Here is a 23,897-nt window from a genome sequence, read left to right as displayed (position 1 = left end):
CCCACGACTGGCCAAAAAAAAAGAGTTCTTTTAGAAAATACTATTTAAATCCACAAATGTTTACTCTAGTTAAAAATTGGGAGTTAAAAATCTAGATCTCAATGGTTCAATTTCCTGATTAAATCAATGGTTATTTTAACTCTTATTGATGAATATTTTAGCATCTACTAAATTTAAAAAATCGCTTCAGGAGTTATCACTGCTAAATTTATTATTCTAGTATCAAATGTCATTCTAAAGTACTGAAATTTAGAATCTATTGGCTATGGACTGAAAGTAGATATTACCAGGCTGGCTATACATAAAAGCCAAAATATGAATAGAACCTGGCCTTATTCATCTTTTTTTTTTTTTTTTTGGCCAGTCCTGGGCCTTGGACTCAGGGCCTGAGCACTGTCCCTGGCTTCTTCCCGCTCAAGGCTGCTAGCACTCTGCCACTTGAGCCACAGCGCCGCTTCTGGCCATTTTCTGTATATGTGGTGCTGGGGAATCGAACCTAGGGCCTCGTGTATCCGAGGCAGGCACTCTTGCTACTAGGCTATATCCCCAGCCCCTTATTCATCTTTTTAAGCTAAAAAGTTACAAAGGCCAAAAGGACAGTTTTAACTTTCTCATTAAATGCTATTTCAATCTATTTCACTTCTAAAATTGGCACCAATCTAATATCTACTGCCTATGGGAAATTCTACTTCTTTAAAGGAAAAGAAAACACAGGGATACTAAAAATATTAAAGTAGTATATATTCCTTTTTTTTTTAATGGTAGCTTCCCAAAACCATAAAGACATATGTTTTTGTTTTTTCTTTCCTTTTTCTTTTCTTGACAGTCCTGGGGCTTGAACTCAGGGCCTGGGCACTGGTCCCTAAGCCTCTCTGTGCTCAAAGCTAGTGTTCTACCACTTGAGCCACAGCACCATTTTCAGCTTTTTCTGTTTGTGTGGTACTGAGAAGGACCTCATGCATGCTAGGCCACATTCCCAGCCCAGACATAAGCATTTTTAAATTAATTTGTTTTTAATGACTAAAAATACTTAAAAATTATTTTGTATTATATCTGATGTTTTACTTACAAAGATGAACAGCCTAAAATTTTCTTACAAAAATGTCATCATGGGGCTGGGGATATAGCCTAGTGGCAAGAGTGCCTGCCTCGGATACACGAGGCCCTAGGTTCGATTCCCCAGCACCACATATACAGAAAACGGCCAGAAGTGGCGCTGTGGCTCAAGTGGCGGAGTGCTAGCCTTGAGTGGGAAGAAGCCAGGGACAGTGCTCAGGCCCTGAGTCCAAGGCCCAGGACTGGCAAAAAAAAAAAAAAAAAAAAAAAATGTCATCATAATCACCATTAATTTTTACACTCACTCCATTATTTTCACAATACTTAATAAGCTCATCCTTGAAGCATTTTCTTACATCTGCAACACCAGACAAGGATGACTTTGCTTTGACATCAAGCCAGCTGAGAGAAGCACACAGCTGGAGCCAAGGAAGCTCTCTCCTTCCACTTTGACCACATCCCACTATTGCCACCCTTAGGAACCAGTCACCTACAGCTTTACTCATAACAACATAAGTGGAAATTCCATTTTTTCTGATATCACAGAGTACATGTAATAAGACACAATAAAGACATTCATAACCTGTTTTATTAAATAATACTCCATTGTTTTGTTACTGAAACACATGAACAACAAACACTAATATTAAAATCCTACACTACTTTTAATTTGCCAGTATTTGTACAGGCACCATCTCTGCAGCTTGCTAGCATTGTGACTTTGCTTAACAACCAGCAAAGAAGGAAAGGGTACAAGTCTCACCTCTGCCTCTCAGGCTCTCCATCCACATCTTCATCAGCACTGCATGTGGCACTGGAGTCATTGTCTGACTGGGGCTCGGGCCTTTGGGCATTTATCTGCTGAGCCACCACCAGATCTTCATCTCTAGGCTCTGTTTTCTCACTGGCTCGCTCCAAGTCTCTTTCTTTGGTATCTCCTACACCTTTAGATGCACTGCTGTCTGGCAGCCTCACTTCAGTATCCACAGAGTCTGCTTTAGTAGTGGCTGGGGGATCATGAACAGAACCTGCTTCAGCACCACACTCCTGGTGGTCCACATCCATCGGCTCCGTTGTCTCAACACTGGTGCCTTCAGTTGCCTGCATCTCCACACTTTCACTCTCAGCTGGCTTTGTACTTGGAACTGCTGAGGAGGGAGATGCACGGGGTACCGCTGGGTCAGTGGTGGACTCGAGCTCGGCCACAGGTTCGGTGTTTCCTCGGGAAGCAGCATTTTCACTGCTGTCTTCACTGGGCTTGACAGTTTCAACTGGTGAAGGAGAAGGAGCACTTTCTGTATCAGAACTATTTTCAGCACCTTAAAGATAATGATATAGCATAAAAATCTGATAATGAACGTGTTTCAGGTGGTGACAGAACCATGCTTGAAAGTGGTGGTTTAGGATGAACTAATTATGCTCCTTTGATGACCTCACTGAGGTATTTACAGGCATGGGGAAAGTTAAAGAGTATGAAAGTGAAAGATAAAATTGCCTTGACTTTCTGAAATCAAAAGTGAAAGGGCTTTGGATATCTAAGAATAACTTATTTTGAAATGTGAAAAAGAATAACAAAACTAAGCAAAAAGTATTCCTATGAAAAATTGCATTTTGGTATATTTAAGCTACTTTTTGTGCTTTTCTTTTTAACCAAAAGTGATGGCATGATAGAACAGTATTATCTAACAGAAATACAACGTAAACTGTACCTGTAAATTAAAATTTTAGATAGCTTCATAACAAAGGAAAAACTGTAACAATTTATTTCCTTAACCTAAAATGTTGTTGTTTACATCCAAAATATGAACATTTCAATGCAACCATTGTAAGAAATTAGTAACCAAATTATTTTTTAAGTTCTATTGGTATCATCTTCAAAATCTGAAACACAATAACCACACGTATCAGGTAGTTACCACACTGGACAAGGCACTAGAATAGTCCACAGATTCTTAATTTTATGTGGTAAGACAGGTCTTTCCCCATATTGTTTGTACCATTTTATAAGTGTATTTATGACACTTTTGACAACTTCATCTAGATATACCAAAAGAATTGCTCTCTCCTCTCCCCCTTCTCCCTCTTCTCTTCCCCTCCACTCTTGGTGGCTCATGCCTGTCCTACTCAGGAGACTGAGAATTGAGGACTGAGGTTCAAAGCCAGCTAGAAAAGAAAACTCTATGAGACTCTTATCTCCAATTAACCAGCAAAAAAGCAGTAAGTGGAAGTATGGCTCAAGTGAGAGAGGACCACGTTAGAGCAAAAAGAACAAGCAAGCGAAGGAAGGGGTGACATTGTCCAAAAATAAATGTATTCTTTACCTGATTATGTAACTGTAACTCCTCGGTAACTCATCTTTATAACAACAATTTTTTTTTTAAATTTAAAGACAAACAAGAGAATGAGGCCCTCAGTTCAAGCCCCAGTACCTACACAACAAAAAAGACAGGGGTTCAAGTGGAAGGATGCAGGTATAGTAAGTAACCAAAACGCCCAGAGTTGAAACTAATCCCCTCAAATAATTGTTAATTTTAAAAAGCCAAATCTTTTCTTTCAGCTTGAAATAAATTTACTTGAAAAAGTAGACAATATTGTATCACTTACAAAGAAATGGTAGAAACTGGGAAAAATATTATGTTAAGTGAGTCAGGGCCTGAAAGACAAAGGTTGTTTTCCCTCATATGCAGAAGCCATAATTAGTTTATAACCATATAAATAAATGTACTGAGTGACAGGCAAGTGTATAAAAATGTACTATCTGAAATAAGGTAGATTCAAGGGAGAACTCAAGTAGTGTAATTCCTTAGAAAGGTGTAGGCAAAGCTCAACAAAACAAACCCTAGGAAAGGGCTTGAAAGGGGTGAGGTGGGGTCATGGGGGATAGGGTAAATGAATGAAGAGAAGAAGGGAGAATGAGAATGCAGTCAAGAACTCAATGCACAGCCTACAAAATTAAGTGAGGTAAGGCGCAGGTTAGGAGGAATGAGTGAGAATGATGAAAGGGTAACATTGATTAAGATGAATTACATTCATAAACTCCTTTGTTAAATGACAACTCCTTTGTACAACTACTCAAATAAAAAATGTCTAAACAGAAATGTACTCTACACATGACTTATGTAACTAGAACCCCTTTGTATATCACAAAGATTTAAAAAATAAAGAAACAAAGTAAACATACTGGAAAATTGATACTATTAAATACACAAGCAAATGAAAGAAAGCTAAATAGCACAAATGTTTTAATCCAAATAGATAAAGTACAAGATAAAATTTATAATACTTATGCAAAAAACAAAGTATTTCAGGAAGAATAGCATTTCAAATGAAATGTTAATGATGTCGGGGGAAAAAATAAAAGTGCTACTTTGAAAATAAAAACTTGAATATTAAGAATCAGTAGTGACATAAACACTAACCCCAACAATAGAGTATTTTTAAATAAATATATTTGAAAAAGCATTAAGGAGGAATAAAAATATGTCCTTAAAATTGACAAAGCTAAGGCTGGGAATGTGGCTTAGTAGTAGAATTCTTACCCACTATGTATAAAGCCCTGGGTTCGATTCCTCAGCACCACATAAACAGAGAAGGCCAGAAGTGGCTCTATAGCTCAAGAGGTAGAGTGGTAGCCTTGAGCAAAAAGAAGCCAGGGACAGTGCTTAGGCTCTGAGTCAAAGCCCCCAGGCCTGGCAAAAAAAAAAAACTGACAAAGCTAAAATGCCAAATCTTACTATCATATACTTTCTTATTCTATTTCAATTTTTCAATGAAACCTCATTCCTCTTAAAAGAAAGTTACAAAACTGTCAACAGAGCCTAGCACACTTGAAGCGCTGGGTTCAACTCCAGTACCACATACACAGAAAAAGCCAGAAAGGGTACAGGGGTGCTGTGGCTCAAGTGGTAGAGCACTCACTAGTCTTGAGCAAAAAGAAGCTCAGGAACAGTGCCCAGGCCCTGAGTTCAAGCCCCAGAACTGATTTAAAAAAAAAAAAAAAAAACCTAAGGAGTATAGAAGGCTGGAAGTGTGGTTCAAACAGTACAGCAATTGCCTTATAAAGTCCTATGTTCAAACTGCAGTATGGCCAGCGGGGGAGAGAGGGCACAGTCCATAGTATCTTTAAAAAATTATTTCTTCTATCAGAGCTCTTATAACATGTACAAACAAACCTTTGACTCCTGGCTCTTTTTCCTAGCAAGCTATAAACTCTGTAAAGATCATATACTTTGGGGCTGGGGATATGGCCTAGTGGCAAGAGTGCTTGCCTCGTATACATGAGGCCCTGGGTTCAATTCCCCAGCACCACATATAAATAAAATGGCCAGAAGTGGTGCTGTGGCTCAAGTGGCAGAGTGCTAGCCTTGAGCAAAAAGAAGCCAGGGACAGTGCTCAGGCCCTGAGTCCAAGCCCCAGGACTGGCCAAAAAAAAAAAGATCATATACTTTGATGAGCATTAAACTTCTAGTGATAAACACTGTGCCTGGAGTATCATATACTTCTGGAGCTTGAATTACTCCCAATTAGCCAGTGTTATAACTGACAGGCTCAATGTACTCTTAATATTTTATTTGATACTTTTTAAATAGACAATAAAATAATTAAATCTCCCCTAAAACCAATACACAACCAAGACATTTATTTATATAATACATTTTTGAGAATCCAAGGGACTTGCAAGAAAAATTCAAGGTAGATGAACCAATAGTGGATATGGAAGAATAAGACCTTGAGAGAATACAGACACTGATGAAGAACTGAGGGAAGACTTGACTCTTCGGACATTACAATGGGCCATAACATAGGCCACTATATTAAAACTATCTAGAATCGTGACTAAGAACGTGACTACTGTGACTAAGAAAATTCATTGGTACAAAAGATGAAGTCCAGAAATAAATCCAACGAGAAAAAGTAAGCTATGTTAAAAGTAACAATCTCAATTTAAGAGTAAAGGATGACTTATTCAGTAAACCAGTTGTCTCAGAACTGGTTCATTATATTTTTAAAAATTTGCTCCAAGTTACTTGGTAAGATTTTTCAAATGTTCAGAAGTTAACTTAGGGTAGGATATATGTAACCTCTGGAAATATTCTGAGATATTTTAAGCACGCTAGGTAACACTGATGCTACTTAGTTATATCACTTATATAAAAAATTAAACATATGTATGAAGTATATATTACATGCAGGGAGCTGTGAAACAAATCAAACTACATATACTCATGGACCCCACATTCATCTGTGAAATAGATAATGAATAAATACCTCATACATCAGCTGATACTAGGCAGAGACTACAAAGCAAAGTGACACAGTCAATAGAGAGGCACTATCCAAAGGAAAAAAGAGTGAGATCTAGGGACTCCTTGGGAAAGACTGTTCCAGGCAAAGGAATGAAAATACCAAAGCCCCTGACAGGACTATTTTACAAGGAAACAACAAGGACAGTGGAGTAAAAAAGGCAAACATAAAAGGCTAAGTGTGGGTACATATATTTGAATCCTATTTTCTTGGAAGGGATGCATCAGGAAGATTATGATCTGAAGCCAGCCCAGAAAACAGTTTTCAACACTCCCCTTCTCAACCAGTAAAAGCTGGATGTGGTAATACATACCTGTTACCCCAGTTACATGGAAGGTTAAAATCCAGGCCAGCTTAAGGTATAAACTGGTGACTCTATTTGAAAAGTATTTTTTTAAAGGGCCATGGTGTTGCTCAAGGGATAGAGTGCCTATATAGCAAACACAAAGCTGAGTATGGTATGAAGCTCTAGTAAGGCATAAATAGAGTGACTGGCCAAAAATTTACGTAAGTACAAACGTCATTTCATGCACAGCACCATCAATAATAATCATCATCAATAGCAATCTTGCTGAAATGGGAGAGAATAAGCAAGATTGAATATAAAGATGATTTTACTAGGTGGAAAGAAAAAAACAGAATGTACAAAGAAGCAAGATCAAACAAAAACCTACTGCACCCAGGTGACAGTGGCTCACACCTGTAATCCTAGCTACTCAAGAGGCTGAGATCGGAGGATCATGGTTCAAAGCCACCCAAGGCAAGAAAGTCCACAAGACTCATCTCTAATAAACTACTCAGAAAAGGCTGGAAGTGGTGCTGTTGCTCTAGTGGTAGAGTGCTAGCCTTGAGCACAAAGAGGCTCAGGGACAGCTCCCAGGCCCTGAGCTCAAGCCATGGGACAAACAAAATAAAAATAAAGAGAAAAAAATAAAAGCTACTGCAATGGAGAGGTCAGCAGAGCAGAACTTAGAGATCTACTTCTGAATGTGAAAAATATATCAAGGAAAAGCTGACACAATGCACTGTTAGACCATGTGGAGCAATGACAGAAGAGGTTACCAATATGTTTACTGACACTGGGAAATACAAACAGAAAAAAATGGGGGAAATTTGCACTGGATGTTAACTTTGAGATGGTTCTTGGGTAGTCAAGTGGAAATATTAAGTAGGAAGCTAGATGAATGACTATTCAGTGTGAGAGTTCACATCTCAAAAGCAAAAACAGGTGCCAGGGGCTCGTGCCTGTTATCCTAGCTACTCAGGAGGCTGAGCTCTGAGGATCATGGTTCAAAGCCAGACCCGGTTGAAAAGTCCAAGAGACTCTTCAATTAACCACCAGAAAACCAGAAGTGGTGCTGTGGCTCAAGTGGCAGAGCCTCAGCCTTAAGCTGAAGAGCTCAGGGACAGTGCCCATGACCTCCTCCCCCCCAGACCCCCCAAAAAAGCCTCACAGAAAAAGTTGCCTCAGTGTTCAAAGACAAAACTCATTTCAACACAAAAGACAAGAATACCAGAGGCTGGTGGCTCATGCATTTATTAATAGCTACTCAGAAGACTGAGACCTGAGGATCATGGTTCAAAGCCAGCCTTGGCAAAAAGTCCAGGAGACACATCTCCAATTAAGCACACACACATACACACACCTCCAATTAAACACACACACACACCTCCAATTAAACACACACACACACACACACACACACACACACACACACACACACACACACACACACACACACACACACCTGGGCACCAGTGGCTCACATTTATAATCCTAGCTACTCAGAAGGCTGAGATCTGAGGATTGTGGTTCAAAGCCAGTCCTGGCAGTAAAGTCTGTGAGGTCTTATCTCAAATTAACCACCAGAAAATTGGAAGTAGCACTGTGGCTTGAAGTGACAGAGTACTAGCCTTGAACAAAAGAGCTCAGGGACCAGAGTTCAAGTCCCACGAGAGAGAGAGAGAGAGAGAGAGGGGGGGGGGGGGGGATAACACACACCTGTAATCTTAGCACTTAGGAGTCTGAGGCAGGAGGATTCTGAGTTTCAGGCCATCCTTGCCTACAAAGAAAGTTCCAGGCCAACTTAGGCTATATAAGAAATCCTATCTCTGGGCTGGGGATATGGCCTAGTGGCAAGAGAGCCTGCCTCGTATACATGAGGCCCTGGGTTCGATTCCCCAGCACCACATATACAGAAAACGGCCAGAAGTGGCGCTGTGGCTCAAGTGGCAGAGTGCTAGCCTTGAGCAAAAGGAAGCCAGGGACAGTGCTCAGGCCCTGAGTCCAAGGCCCAGGACTGGCCAAAAAAAAAAAAAAAAAAGAAATCCTATCTCTAAAGAAATCAATGAAACAAAATCTAAAATTTCTCAAATTGGAGGGTGTAGGGCTTCCTGAGTTTACATAAAATTTAAAAGCCTACAAAAGATAATCAGTCCTAAGCTGGACATGATGCTGTGAGCCTATAATCCCAGCATTTGCATTTAAGAGGCTAAGGCAGGAGGTTCAGCCAGTACTATATAGTAACATCTTTTCTAAAAATAAAGAAGATTAACAGCTCTAATTAAACTCACAATTTAAATTCTGGTAATCCAAAAGTAAAACAAAAGCAGATGAGACAGGCAAACACTTGTAATAAATAAATGGCTGTTAAGAACATTATGGAAATCCTCACACCAGAAACAGTCAATTTGCAAAGGAAGACTGGCAAAATGTTAATAGAAATGTAATTTAAAATAAATTATTAAGTCTTTTCTTTTCATTAACACTTTTAATGCTTACTTTTTAATGCTTACTTTTTCAAAAAACTATAATTGGTTTGCTCAAAAGACAAAGAGATTTTATTATTCCTGAGGTTAGTATTTTTCTACTAGACCTTCTAGATTCATTAATTCTTATCACATAAAAGCATATATTTAATACAAAATCATGAAAGCACAAATATGATACATGTAAATTTAACAATATGAAGTCAACCTTAAGACAATAAAAAATGATAACTGAACAGTTAAATTCAGCAATAATAGGCACACATTTTATTTCTGTTGGTACTTGGTGTCTGAAGCAGGACTGTCATTTTCAATTTCTTCTGGATGTAATATCTGAACCACCCTAAGTACCATATAAATATTTGTTGGTCAATGTAGTATGTTCAAGTTTAAAGTCAATGCCATAAAAACACTGATAGACTTTCTTCAGTGAAGAAAAAAATTACACATTACATTTGGAATGTCAGAAGTAACAAATAAATTTAAGATTTTAAGATACCTTCACTATCTTCTTGATTTTCTTCTTCATTGGAGGCTTCAATGTCTTCATCCTCCTGAGCAGAAACAGTGGAAGCAACACTTTCACATTGAGACACATCTCTCTCTTCACGAGGTTTCCTTGATGTCTAAAAAAATACACAATGTGCAATTATTTCAGCTTTACATAACTATAAAGAAAAAATCCATTTCATTTCTGAAATAATGCAGCACACTGACACACACATATTACAAAAGAAGGCTAGGTGTCTGACAACAGTTGTAAACATGTATCAAAAGCTACATCTAGGGCTGGGAATATGGCCTAGTGGCAAGAGTGCTTGCCTCCTACACATGAAGCTCTCAGTTCGATTCCCCAGCACCACATATATGGAAAATGGCCAGAAGGGGCGCTGTGGCTCAGGTGGCAGAGTGCTAGCCTTGAGCGGGAAGAAGCCAGGGATGGTGCTCAGGCCCTGAGTCCAAGGCCCATGACTGGCCAAAAAAAAAAAAAAAAAGCTACATCTAGGACAGGCATGGTGGCACACCCCAGCAATTCTACTACACAAGAGGTTCACAGTAAGAGGATGCATGCTGGGCTGGGAATAGGGCCTAGTGGTAAAGTGCTCGCCTTGTATACGTGAAGCCCTGGATTTGATTCCTCAGCACCACATATATAGAAAAAGCCGGAAGTGGCACTGTGGTTCAAGTAGCAGAGTGCTAGTCTTGAGCAAAAAGAAGCGAGGGACAATGCTCAGGCCCTGAGCTCAAGCCCCAGGAATGGCAAAAAAAAAAAAAAAAAAAAAGAGGATCGATGCTGCAGGCTAGCCAGGACAAAAATGTGAAACCCTACGTAAAAATTAACTAGAGCGAAAAGGGTCAGGAGCATGTCTTAAGTGGTAAAACACTTAAAACAAAAAAGCATGAGGCACTCAATTCAAACCCCACTTTTTTTTTTTTTTAAAGATACATCTAAACTGTTTTGAAGCTCCTCCCCTATCCCTGATAATGTATCTTCTTTTTTTCTTTTCCTTTTTTGGCAGCACTGGAATTTAACTAAAGGCTTAGTGCTTGTGAGGTAGGCTTTCTACTACTTGACCGGTATGTCCAATTTTCACCACCCTAACCACCATCCTGGGGCTTGGACTAAGGGCCTGAGCACTGTCCCTGGCTTCTTTTTGCTCAAGGCTAGCACTCTACCACTTGGGCCACAGTTCCACTTCCAGCTTTTTCTGTTTATGTGATGCTGAGGAATAGAACCCCGGCTTCATGCATGCAAGGCAAACACTCTACCACTAAGCCATATTCCCAGCCCATGCCCAATTCTTTTTATCACTATTTTTCCAATAAAGGATATTATTTCTTGCACAAGCCAGCCTAGATCGTAATCCTACTAGATATGCTTCCAATGTAGCTACGATGACAGCCATGCACGATGACAGTCATGCACATTAGTCAGCTTTTTAATGGTTATGATGAGGTCTTGGGAATTTTTTGTTTGGGGTGACCTCAAACTACAAGCATGAGCCACTACCAGATTAGATAACATACCCTCCTAATGAGAACAATAGATTTGTTGTGTAATAAAGATGATAAAGCCATTAAAATGTTGAAGACACAGAAAAGTACATTTTAAAAATAACTGCTCTTAATTTTCATAGAGATTGCAAGTATACCGGTATTCTTTTAGACACATGTATATATAAATCTTTTATGTACACAGGTAAGCACATCTCAAATAGTCCTAAATACAGTTTGGAGGCATGGTGGTAGTGCACTAGTCAATAAGTGAAAGTGTCAAGATACCTATTTGAATCCTGGTCTTCAAGGAGGGAGGGAGGAGCGAGGGAGGAGCACACAAATATTTCTATATAGTTATAGATCTTACTTTCAAAAACTCTGACATAAGCCCAAGTGCTGCTGACTAATGCCTGCAATCCTAGTTTAACTCAGGAGGCTGAGACCTGAGGAATACAGTTCAAAGCCAGCCTGGGCAGGAAAGTGAATGAGACTAATCTCCAATTAACCACCAAAAAAGGGGGGGAGGGGGGAGTGGAGCTGTGGCTCAAGTGGTAGAATACTAGCCTTGAGGAAAAAAGCTCAGGGATAGGACCTACACAAACATACACAAATCCAACAGAGGTATGAACTGAATATATCTCTATCATGAAACCTTCAAAATTATTTTTACAATGATTCTACAAAAATCTATTGGTATAACTAAAACTATTTTAAGGCATTTATATAATTTTCTATTTGGGGTACATAGAAAGTGTAATACGCTTCCTTAATAGTAGTATTGTGTAATTTCATAGGAAATAATATATCATTCATGTTATTACTGAATTCCTTTCCGTTTCTGTTGTTAAACAGTAGCTTCTATTCTACAAACCATGCTGGTGGCTCACACCTGTAATCCTGAGGATTCTGGCTTAAAGCCAGCCAGGGCAACAGTCATGAGTCGCTTATCTCTCATTACCATCAAAAAGTCAGAACTGGAGCTGTGGCTCATATGGCAGAATGGTAGCCTTGAGTGAAAAAGCTCAGACAAGTGTCCAAGCCCAGGATACACACACAAAACATAAAAAACATTATTTTGTAATATTTAAAAATAACCACTTCACAAACCAAGAAATAACTGAAAAAGTGACGCTTTTTTAATGTTTTGGAAATCTAATTAATGTCTGGTCCAATGATACATAGAATTTCCAAATGTGCTTCTACATGTACCTATTCTTGGATACAATAAATATATGAAAAAATATAGATTTACACAGATGGTAGGTAAAAAAGTAAATAGTAGAGGAGACCAGATAATTGAGTATATTATTCTTTGATATGGCAGCGAAACTCAAGTTAATAAGGATAACTTGAAATCGTAGCAAGAAATGTTTGTACACTCTACATTAAAATTCGTTCAGTTGTCTCATAATTTGATCCATTGAAAACATTGTCTTAAATTTTTATGAATGGTTTAGTGATGAATATATCTAATGTAACATCATGATTTGGTGATATGACAAATACAGAAGGGTTGGAGGTATCTCAGACAGAGCACTTACCAGCATGCATGAGGGTCTGGGTAACTACATCTACAATACCAGACTAAAACAATGTACACACAAGATCTTCAACATTTGCTATTATTATTACTGATCTCATCAGGAAAGTCTATTATAATTGGTAGATGTTAATTTCATGGTGCTGTGTTTGGATTTAGAATAACCCAAGAAGAGGTAGAACCTTCTGGAGGTGAGGCTGAGGCCTAAGTCACTGAAATCATGGCCTAAAAGAGGAAACTTTACCTTCCCCATTTCCTTGCTCCATAGGTGAAAAGGAACCCTAGCACAACTACTTTGCCACAATGTACTGACTCCAAACCAAAAAAGAAATTTGGCTTATGCATTAGGACCTCAAATCCAAGAATCATCTTTCCTCTTTTTAAGTGTATTACTTTAGGTGTTTTTCTACAGTAATAAAAAACTAATACATGAAGATTTTTTTTAATCTCATTTTTGTACAGAATTTTTAAAAGCTGGTGTCAAAAATACCATAAGTTCTATTTTTCAATAACAGACTCACTCCAATGTCAAAAACTATCTGCCAAATACTAAAACTGAAAACCGTCATTCAATTAAAAATGATATACCATGAAAAAAAAGTGGAAAGTATTATCTCCGCTTTGAGAAAGTGTAAGAATCTTTCCTTGAAACATTACACTCTGGCATATAGTAGAAGAGCTGATTTGACATACCCTTCTCATTTCATCACAATATAGGAAAAGATAAAAGGATATATTTAACAAAATTCTTATTCCTTCATCCAGGGCATTAGAAGTAAAACTCTCATACTTTATTTTTTTTTGTGTTGATGAAATCAAACTCAAGGTCTTGTGCATGCCAGGCAGCAGTGAAATAGGCATTAAAAATACTTCATAAACACTTAGAGATGCAGAACTCATTGAGTGCACCATGTGTGGTACCCTGCAATGACCAATGCTCATTTTTACCTATCACAACTTTAAACATCATCAACTGTCAATACTGTGGAAAAAGTGAATTACATCTTACTATTTTTGGTCTTTTTTGTTGTTGTATTTTGTGTTACATATTATACTGTTTTTAGGAAAACAGTTTTTAACCTTATAGAAAATTTTAAAACTCTGAGAACTTTAAACCTACTATACTACAATTCTTTGTTTAGGAATTTTCAATAATCTCATGATCCCTGACTTTTTATTCCATAGGCTTTCTCTTCAAAAAGAAAAGTGATTTGAATTTTCAGAGTTTTTTTGTTTTTTTGTTTTTTTTTACTTCAACACCTCACTATGCAACCCAAGCAGACTTAAGATTATGATCTTCCTGCTTCAAACCCGAGTGGACTATGTTTTGGTAATTGCTCAACATAATCAATACAACTCCACCAAAGTTTTCAATAAATTCCAAAATGCTCATGTTTTACCAGATAATAGTAATTTAAAAGTACTGAATTACTGTTATGAAAGAAAGCTTTACTTCAAATGCAGTACAAGGGGCAATAGTCAAACTCATATAGAGAAATTTTATTTCTAGGGGGAGTACTGGAGATTGAACTCAGAACCTATCACTTGGTAGGCAGTCACTCTACCACTTCAGTTATACATCTAGCCCTTGAAACCAGCCTGCTTCTTACAGGTAAACACAGAAATAAAAATATAAAACGATCTGTGCTAAGAACCACTGCACTTGGGAGGCCAAAGCAGGAAGATCTTGAGTTCAAAGCTAGCCTGGACTATACAGTGAAAATGGGTCTCATATAGCACAAACATAACTCTCTGCAACTCAAAAGCAATCTGAAGTGGAAAAAAAAAGTGAATACTTACCACCTCTAATATACTCACTTTCTGTTTATGTTGCTGCAAGAGGTTGTCAAGATTATGTCGCCTTTTGTAGTTAAAATAGAAATTTTTACACTGAGCTTCACTTTTAGTTCCCACCATTTTGGCAATCGCTGCCCAGTTACGACCATGTTCTACTAAGCCTGTATTTGGAAAAGAGATTGAGCATTAATTAACAGCTACCTGATTAAGCAAGAAAAACAACAGAACAGCCTGTTATAGTCACAATCATTAACTGCGCTTTCAATTACTTTTAATATACTTCAATATTTATTAAAATACTTAAAACGTAAGTCATTTACATCTCTGTACTTTTCCCCAAAATTGAAAACATGCTCATTCCAGGAAAGACTAAATCTAATCCTGAATTCAGCTCTCCCACAGAACTAGAACAATGATAGACCCATAGTGGTAGCTCATATATTTACAAACTGAATAACTGAATAACAAATATAAATGGTTAACACAAACTCTTCCCAGGCACAGTAGCTTCAGCCTGTAATCACAGCTACTAAGGAAGATAAGACCTGGATGATTATGGTTTGAAACTAGTCCAGGCAGAAAAGTACAGGAAACTCTATCGCCAATAAAACTAGCAAAATGCACAGGTCGACTCAAGTGGTAGAATGTAAACCATGAGCCTTACAAGAAAGTTCCTGATTACAACACCTTATATTAGCACACACAGTCATACCCTCAAAAAAGAATAGAAAAGAAACCCGCAACCTCAAAGTCTCAAATATATGCAGCTTCATTTATAAGTAAGAATTTACTTTTAGTCAATTTATAAATAATCCATTGAAGAGTTACTTTTTAAAAAGTCTATCACAAGATCACAAAAACTTTAGCAATTTAACACTTCAGTAATCATAAGCTGTGTACACAAATACACATGCAAAGAATGAGTGTAGGTATTTATTTACATATGTAGAGAGCAATAAGAGGATATACCTTAGACACATGTATAGACAAGTAGTAATTCCCAGTACAAATAATTTATAGGCCAAACATGTTTTCAAGATTAATGCAATTACCTTCCTTTAATAATGAAAACTGGAAGATCACTACCAAATCTTGCCTACTAACCCAAAAGATTATGTACAAAACTGAGTACAACTAGTTACATAGGTTATTTGCCTGAAAGAAAAGATACAGCCAACATCTACTTACTTAACTATAATATTTTGATGAAGAATAACTGTGAATCCTTTTTTAAATTATATAAATCTAGCATATGTCAATTATGGCAAATAGAATTTAAATGAGGGCAGGCACAGTGGCTTATGCCTACAATCCCAGTGATTCAGGAGGCAGAGTTAAGAGGATCACAGTCTGAGGTGAGTCTTGTCAAAAATTAAGAAGCAGGGACCTGGTGGATCATGTCAGTAATCCTAGCTACTTAGGAGGCCGAGATCTGAGGACTGTAGGACAAAGCAACCCTGGGCAGGAAAATTCATGAGACTATTATCTCCAATGAACCATTAAAAGGAGGGAAATAAAGCTGTGGGTCAAGTAGCAGACCACTAGCCTTGAGCAAAAAAGATCAGGGAAACAACCAGGTCTAAATTCAAGCCCCAGAACCAATACCCACACATACTCCTATACCCCTCCGTCCGTCCCCCCCCCCCCCCCACATAAAGAAAGAAATACCAAGGCTAGGAATGTGGCTTAGCAATAGAGTGCTTGCCTAGCATGCATGAAGCCCTGGGTTTGATTCCTCAGCACCACATGCACAGAAAAAGCTGGAAGTGGTGTTGTAGCTCAAGAGGTAGAGTGCTAGCCTTGAGATAAAGAGGCTGGGGACAGTGCTCAGGCCGTGTGTCTAAGCCCCAGGACCCGTCACAAAAAGAAAGAAAGAAATACAAGGTAATTATCAAACCACCAAGAGTTAATCTTCCTAAAATATACTATTATTTAGTTCAAAGTGAAATCATATTAATTGGTAAGCAACAACAGAAAAACATGGTACATAAAGTTCTAGAGTGTGATGAAAGCTACACACAGCTAAGAAATTTGAGGAGAAGACTCAAACTTTTGCCTGGCCACAAACCATGCTCTCTCCTGCAAAAGATACGGCAGTTTCTCGGTACTATATACTCAAGACTTACACACATGCAAACTGAAAAAGTGGTAAACATTCAATTCAATTCAACCTTAAAAGAAATACAGCTTCATACTCAAAATTTTTCCCAAAATAATTTTAATAATAAATAATTACAATTATTCTACAAAAGTGTCCATACAATCCAGGCACTAGTGGCTCATTTCTGTAAGACTAAGCTACTCAGGAGGCTGAGATCTGAGGATCACAGTTCAAAGACAGCCCAGACAGAAAGGTCCCCATTAGACTCTTATCTCCAATAAATAACTCAAAAAACTAGAAGAGGCACTGTGGTTCAAGTGGCTCTACCTTTAAGCACAAAGAGACTCATGTATAGCACCCAGGCCCTGAGTTCAAGCCTCAGAACTGGGGGGGAAAAAGGTAAACATACTTGCTCTATAATGATCGTTAAAGTGAAACGATAGCAAATCTCTTAATTACTTAAAATATGGCTATTTTAAGGCACACTGGGAATACTTACTTTACTGAGTACTTATATTACTTGCTTCAAAATTCTATTTTTTCTTTTGGAAGAATTATATTTCTCCAATTTAAAAATTTAGCTCCAGGGGCTGGGAATACGGCCTAGTGGTAGAGTGCTTGCCTCATATACATGAAGCCCTGGGTTTAATTCCTCAGCACCACATATATAGAAAATAGCCAGAAGTGGCGCTGTGGCTCAAGTGGCAGAGTGCTAGCCTTGAGCAAAAAGGAAGCCAGGGACAGTGCTCAGGCCCTGAGTCCAAGCCCCAGGACTTGGGGGGGCAGGGGGAGGGAATCAGCTCCATCCCATTCATTACTAATCACTATTAAAAGGTAAAAACAAAAAGTGCAGGGGTCTGAACTACTATGATTTACCTTTCTTAGCAACTTCCATTTCTTCTTCTGTCCATCGAGAGGTTTCCACAGGCTCTGTGGAAACTGAAGGAGAAATCCAGTTAAGGAAAGAAAACTAAGTTAAACCTCATTTAGACAAACCATGTAATTGAGAACCTAGTTACTTGACATAAACACATACTGAAGCTGGAGGTGCCAGTGGCTCACATCTATAATCCTAGCTGCGCAGGAGGATGGAATCTGAGGATCTTGGTTCAAAACCAGCTCAGGCAGTGAAGTCTGTAAGACTCTTATCTCAAATTAACCACCAAAAAGACAAAAGTGGAGCTGTGGTTGGGGGGGGGGGGGGGGAAGAGAAAAACACATCTCAAGGACAGTACCCAGGCCCTGAGTTCAAGTCTCAGACCTGGCACCAAAAAAAGAAACTATGGAAATTGGTTTGCATCAGTATTTAGCGAGAGATGGGTTCTCTCTTAGTATCCTGAGAAAGTACCACCTGATCCAGTGACTTCCTGTTTAGTAGATCTACCTTCTGTCTATGTATAGTCTACTTCCTCTCCTTACTCTTTTTGTTCATCCTTCAGTGCCTGGCAGTCAGAAGGCACAGAAGGACCATGCACAGAACACTTGTTCTTTTGCTTTAGAAATAAAAGTGACGATAACAAGCCCTTAGTCTGTCTCACCTGAATGTTATACTTACCAGACTTCTTTTTACAACATATATGTAATCAGAGTACTCCTTTATTTACAAATTTCGTAGGCTTGCTTCTATGTAGGAAAAGCCAAGTTCAAACAAGGCCACCAGCCTTTCATCCTTCTATTTAGTTCAAGTACATTATTCTTGTTCCCAGAACACAAATGTGGCTGTGAAACTGATACCACTGAACCACTGATGGTGGCACTTTTACCATATTTTTTTTTTATTGGAGGGGGGCTAGTCCTGGGGCTTGAACTTGGGGTCTAGGTGATGAATTTTTTTGCTCAAGTCTAGCACTCTACCACCTGAGCCATAGCTCCTTTTCCAGTTTTGGTTGGCTAATTGGGGATAAGAGCCTCACAGACTTTCCTGCTCAAGATGGCTTTAAACCATGACCCTCAGGGCTCAGCATCCTAAGTAGCTTGGATTACAGGCATCAGGCACCCAGCACCTGGCCATAATGCTTTTATAGACTAATGAAACAACACTTTATAGGAAAAGAGAAACATATTTAAGTTCATATACCTAGAATACCTTTGTCTAATAATTTATTCCCATAAAAAATAATGGGAAGAAAATTCTATGTCCAAAAAGAGTCATCATTTTAGAGTTGTATCTATTAGTTTAAAAAAAGGTAGACAAACTAATTGATAAATTGAGCAATAGGGAAATGATTATTTCATGCCTCAATAATAAAATTTCAACATTGTATAGTCATTGAAAAAAAAATTAACAGATATAACTTAGGAATCAGAAAATCTTCAATAGATACCAAGTACATGCTATGTACACACTAGGCCTACAACTAAGTAAATAAGAAAAAGACCTATATTAGGGTAGCAACATTATGATTGCTGTTCTTCTAGAAAAGACTCTGATTTAAAGTTTAAATGCCAGACTTCAGCCAGGCACTGTGGCTTACCTCTAATCCAACTAAATAGATGCAGAGATTAGGAGTACCTCAATTCAAGTCCAGTCTGTGCAAAAAGTCATTGAGAACCCCATCTCTACAAATAGGCTGGGTATGGTGGGTATGCATGTAATCCCAGCTATAGGGATAAGAGATGAAAAAACCTGGGTCTAAAGTCATCCCTAGGCAAAAAGGGAATCATATTTGAAAAGATAATTAAAGCAAAAAGGAATAAAAGTGTAGTTTAAGCCTAAGAGAACCTATCAAGCAAGTGAGCCCTGAGTTTAAACTTCAATACCAACCTTGGACACCTGGCAAATTTTAGTGGTCCTTGCTGTAGCCCTGCATTAAAAAAAGCGACTATACTCACCAGGTTCTGCAGGTGGTGGCAGAGGTGGTGGGGGCTCTTCTGTGGCTGCTGCAGCTGCAGCAATAGCAGCTGCAGCTTCATTTGTCATGGACCTGGTTATTCGTCCCTTTCTGCGACCTTGGCTATTAGCAGTCTTGCGTCCTCGGGGCGTAGCCTGCTCTCTCTCCTCCGTTTCTTCTGTTGTGCCTTCAGTCTTGTCCTTTTCCTTGGTATTTTCCCTAAAACCAAAAGTAAAGGAAAACGTGTGCAACCTGAAAGTATACATTCTCAAAGTTTACAATTTTCAATAGTCTTTAAATAGAAATTGAACCAATATACCCAAACTCTTACTTTTAAAAAAAATTATGAAAAATCCTCTTGAGCAGTAATTGTAAAAAGCTTTGGCTGGAAAAAATTAAGATTGTTCACAAGACCTTTGTTGCATATTAATGTTCTTAAAATTAAAATTATTTCAAGTCAATTGCCTTAAAAACTAGTTCATTGTCTTGGCCACTGGTTCATGCCTATAATCCTAGCTACTCAGGAGGCTGAGGTCTAAAGATAAGAGTTCAAAGCCAGACTAGGCAGGGAAGTCTGTGAAACTGTCATCCCCAATTAACTACCAAAAAGCCAAAAATAGAGCTATGTGCTCAAAGTTTCATAGAGTACTAGCCTTGAAACTATGGTAACCACCCACAGACATGGCACCCAGACTCTGAGTTCAAGCTCCAGGACAGGCACAGAAAACAAAAACGCAAAATACCTAGTATATTCATAAGAAAATAAGAAATGGCCAAAGAAAACCACCTAGACATGCAATCAGGAAGCAGACCACTACACTAAAAGAAGGCCCTAGATGTCTTATCTGTAAAGTGGAAGCTAAAACAGATAATCTTCATGCTGCATGCCTATTCTGTAGTAATAATCATAATACTATTTCAGTAAGCCATACTCTGCATTCTCAATCATTTCCAACACTGATAATGTACAGATAAAGCAGTATGGCTTTATGATTAAGACAAAGATCTCTGGAGCCAGCTAACCTGGGACTGGACCAAACAAAGGTTTGTTATTTACTAGTCATGTAGATCTCCTTGGATAAATTGCCAAGTTTTTAAAATCTCAGTTTCCCTCTCTTGTACAATATAGTGATTAATATATTTCACAAAATAGTTGTGAGGTTTAAGGAGTTAACTTGTACCAAGTGCCTTTAACTATGCTTGGAAACATAGTAAACACCATACATGTTTGCTATTACTAAGTCTAAACTCTCAGGCTACAAAGTGCTTACCATAGTCTCAGCCACTTCAAAAAAAGTAACAAAAATGTAAGTGACTATTAACAGCAGCATTACTACAAAAACACTGGAAGACCATTTTCCATATGACTTTATCTCTCATGGGTGTTATATTTAGGAGTATGAAACTTAATATAAATTTCTGTAAATGAATGAATGGCAATATTTAAAATATGCAATCATTCTTGCTTAATGGAAGGTGCCAATTTTCTGGTTTTATCTATTTTAAGTAAAGACCTGTTCTAATTTGCCAGGTTATGGATATTTTTCCAAAAATAAGTGCTTCAAAAGTTATTCTTGGGGGCTGGGAATATGGCCTAATGGCAAGAGCGCTTGCCTCCTACACATGAAGCTCTCAGTTCAATTCCCCAGCACCACATATATGGAAAACGGCCAGAAGGGGTGCTGTGGCTCAGGTGGCAGAGTGCTAGCCTTCAGCGGGTAGGAGCCAGGGACAGTGCTCAGGCCCTGAGTCCAAGGCCCAGGACTGGCCAAAAAAAAAAAAAAAAAAAAGTTATTCTTGGGCTGGGAATATGGCCTAGTAGTGGTAAAGTGCTCACCTTGTATACATGAAGCCCTGGGTTCAATTCCTCAGCACCACATGTATAGAAAAAGCCGGAAGTGGCACTGTGGCTCAAGTGGCAGAGTGCTAGCCTTAAGCAAAAAGAAGCCAGGGACAGTGCTCAGGCCCTGAGTTCAAGCCCCAGGACTGGCAAAAAATAAACAACAAAAGTTATTCTTCCTCTTCAATTCTAAATTAAAGTTACCATATACCTTTTTCCTTTCTCTCCTTCATTTCCTCAACTCATTTCTTCTCTACAGCCTCCTGTTTTATGAATTTGATCCCTAGCATCACCCCAAAAAATATGTTTTGTCAAACCCATCAGTCACTTACAAACTGAGAAGTAAAATGAACTTTTCTCAATTATCACATTATTCTTTCTTCTGTAACTGGCTCTATGTGCAATTATTCCTTTTCAGTTTAGCTACCAAATATTCTTGCTATTACTCTTCCTTTCCTTCTAACGTCTGCATTTCTTCCTCCATACTTTTATACAGGATTTCCTCAAGACCACACAGATTACATTGAATCTTTGTCAGGTTACTCAAGGATTCCCTATCTCTCAACTACCTGCTACAAGTCACCTCCATTTCCTATCAATAAATCCAAAAAAGAGGCTTATCCTTACTACTTTCTCTCAACCTCATCCTCTAATCACTTAACAGTTCTTATATTCAAAGTCCTCTCAACCATCCACATAGGAGTGAAACAGAACACTTCTTAAGTGACCAACATGTTTCAATGCTTCTCCTTCCCATCTCTTTTTTGGAAGATTGTTACTAGAGCTTAAATGCAAATCTCTCAACACTCTACTACTCAAGCCATACCTACAGCCCTTGCTGATTAATTAATCAGTGCCTTAGACTTTTCAACCCAGGCAGCTTTAAATTTGCTCCTCTAGATCTCAGGATCCTGAGCAGCTAAAATTAAAGGTGTGAGCCACTGGTGCCTGCTGGGTCTGCTCATTTACAGTATTCCCATTTTTATTTATTTCATTTATTCTTGTTTTTACCTTCATAGTTCTGGGACTTCAACTCAGGGCTGTACCCTACTCTTCCATTAACTGTTTTTTGGTTACAGTCCCACACTCACTGTCAAGGGCTGTACCCAATCCTCCCTGGTAGCTGGGATTGCATACAGACTGAATCCAACTTTAAAGACTTACTGTTTGCCTTAAACTGCAATCTTCCCATACCTTCCAAATAGATGGGAATGCAAATATAAGCCACGGTACCTAGATGCTCTTTTCTTTACATCTTTTGGTGATTCTGGAGTTTGAACTCTACACCATAGCTTTCAGGGACTTGAGGGACACTGGCAGCTCCTTTTGGGGTTGGCTATGTTCTAGATAGGGTCACACTTTTAAGTCTGAGCTGGGCTAGACAGTAATCCTATTTGTATTTCCCTTTGTTGTTGGCATACACCATTTCACCCAGCTATTGTGCTTCCCCTATACCTTAGGCATACACCACCATGCCTAGCCATTTGTGGCAAAGGAGTCTCAAGAACATTTACAATCAAACTAGCCTCTAACCATGATATGTTTCCCAAGTAATAGGATTACAGACTAAGAAAAATGACACTCCCACATAAGGAAAATCATTAACTATGTGATGCAATAAGTGTTTAAAATGAAAAATAATTTTGTTTTAATTCTCTTATATGTCTCTTCCTAAGGTAGGAAGTAGAAAAGCATGAATATCTGACTCTTGCTGTCACAAAGTAAGGCAAACATTTAAGTATTTCGAAAGAACACTATGAAATAAAACAATGCTTTTTTAAAACCACAAACTACTGATATACACAACAAAGGAATCTCAGGGCCAATCACAAGAAGCCATACTACATACTTGATGTAGTTTGAATGTTACATGGTCCCTGAAAAGGGTCCATATTAAAAGCTTGGTCCTTATGTTGGCAGTATAGGAGGTGGTAAGAGTCTTCAAGAGGCAGAGCCTAATTAGTGGCAGGTCTTTAGGTCATGAGAGGCATGCTGTTAAAGGGGATACTGGAAACCTGGTGTCATTCCTCTCTTCATCTCTCTACTTTCTGGCCATGATGTACAATGATTTTGTTTCACTATGTGTTCCTGCCATGATGTAGGCCCAGAGCACAAAGCTAACCAATCATGAACTACAATATACAAAATAATATGACAACATAAATCTATTGTCTTTATAAGGTAATTGTCTCAGGGTTTGGAGGAAGGGGAGGGTATGTGTGTGCGCGCACGCGCGTGCATGCGCTGCTCCTCAGTGTCTGGCACACTGCCCCTGAGCTTTTTTATTCTATCACTTGACCCATAGCTCCACTTCCAGCTTTTATTGGCAGTTAACTGCAGATAAGAGTCTCACAAACTTTCCTGCTGGGGGTGGCTTTTAACAGCTACCCTCAGAGCTCAGTCTCCTGAATGGCTAGTATTACAGGGATGAGTCATGGGTGCCCAGCTCCAAAGGTATTTCAAACTTGCAACAGATGTAGCTTCATTTAGTTAACAAATTAACTTGTCTAATAATATTTTACTCACTTTGAGTCCTCCTTCTCATCTTTTTCTTCTTCATCTTTCTTTTCCTCTTCTTTTTTTTCTGTTTTTTCTGCTTTATCCTCTTCTTTTTCTTCTACTTTTTCTTCTTGTGAGGGACGGGCAATTTGCTGCTAGAAA

General features: G+C 38.5%; 1 protein-coding gene across 24 annotated transcripts in view; it reads right to left on the bottom strand.

Annotated features, from left to right (window-relative positions):
• Ncor1 (nuclear receptor corepressor 1) overlaps nucleotides 1-23,897 on the bottom strand; it is a 149,690-nt gene that overhangs the window by 53,717 nt on the left and 72,076 nt on the right. For 14 of the 24 annotated variants that reach the window (XM_048366693.1, XM_048366695.1, XM_048366691.1 and 11 more), the window contains 6 exons: nucleotides 23,763-23,890; nucleotides 19,398-19,615; nucleotides 17,442-17,504; nucleotides 14,468-14,625; nucleotides 9,629-9,755; nucleotides 1,820-2,375 (listed from right to left, as the gene is read on the bottom strand). In XM_048366693.1, the coding sequence (XP_048222650.1) occupies nucleotides 1,820-2,375; nucleotides 9,629-9,755; nucleotides 14,468-14,625; nucleotides 17,442-17,504; nucleotides 19,398-19,615; nucleotides 23,763-23,890 (1,250 nt within the window). The remainder of the gene's footprint in view (nucleotides 1-1,819; nucleotides 2,376-9,628; nucleotides 9,756-14,467; nucleotides 14,626-17,441; nucleotides 17,505-19,397; nucleotides 19,616-23,762; nucleotides 23,891-23,897) is intronic. The other 10 variants (XM_048366696.1, XM_048366700.1, XM_048366719.1 and 7 more) reach the window with 6 other exon arrangements.

Source organism: Perognathus longimembris, chromosome 17, assembly GCF_023159225.1.
Source record: "Perognathus longimembris pacificus isolate PPM17 chromosome 17, ASM2315922v1, whole genome shotgun sequence".
In the NCBI taxonomy this organism is placed as follows: domain Eukaryota; kingdom Metazoa; phylum Chordata; class Mammalia; order Rodentia; family Heteromyidae; genus Perognathus; species Perognathus longimembris.
This window is presented reverse-complemented; position numbering and strand designations above follow the sequence as displayed.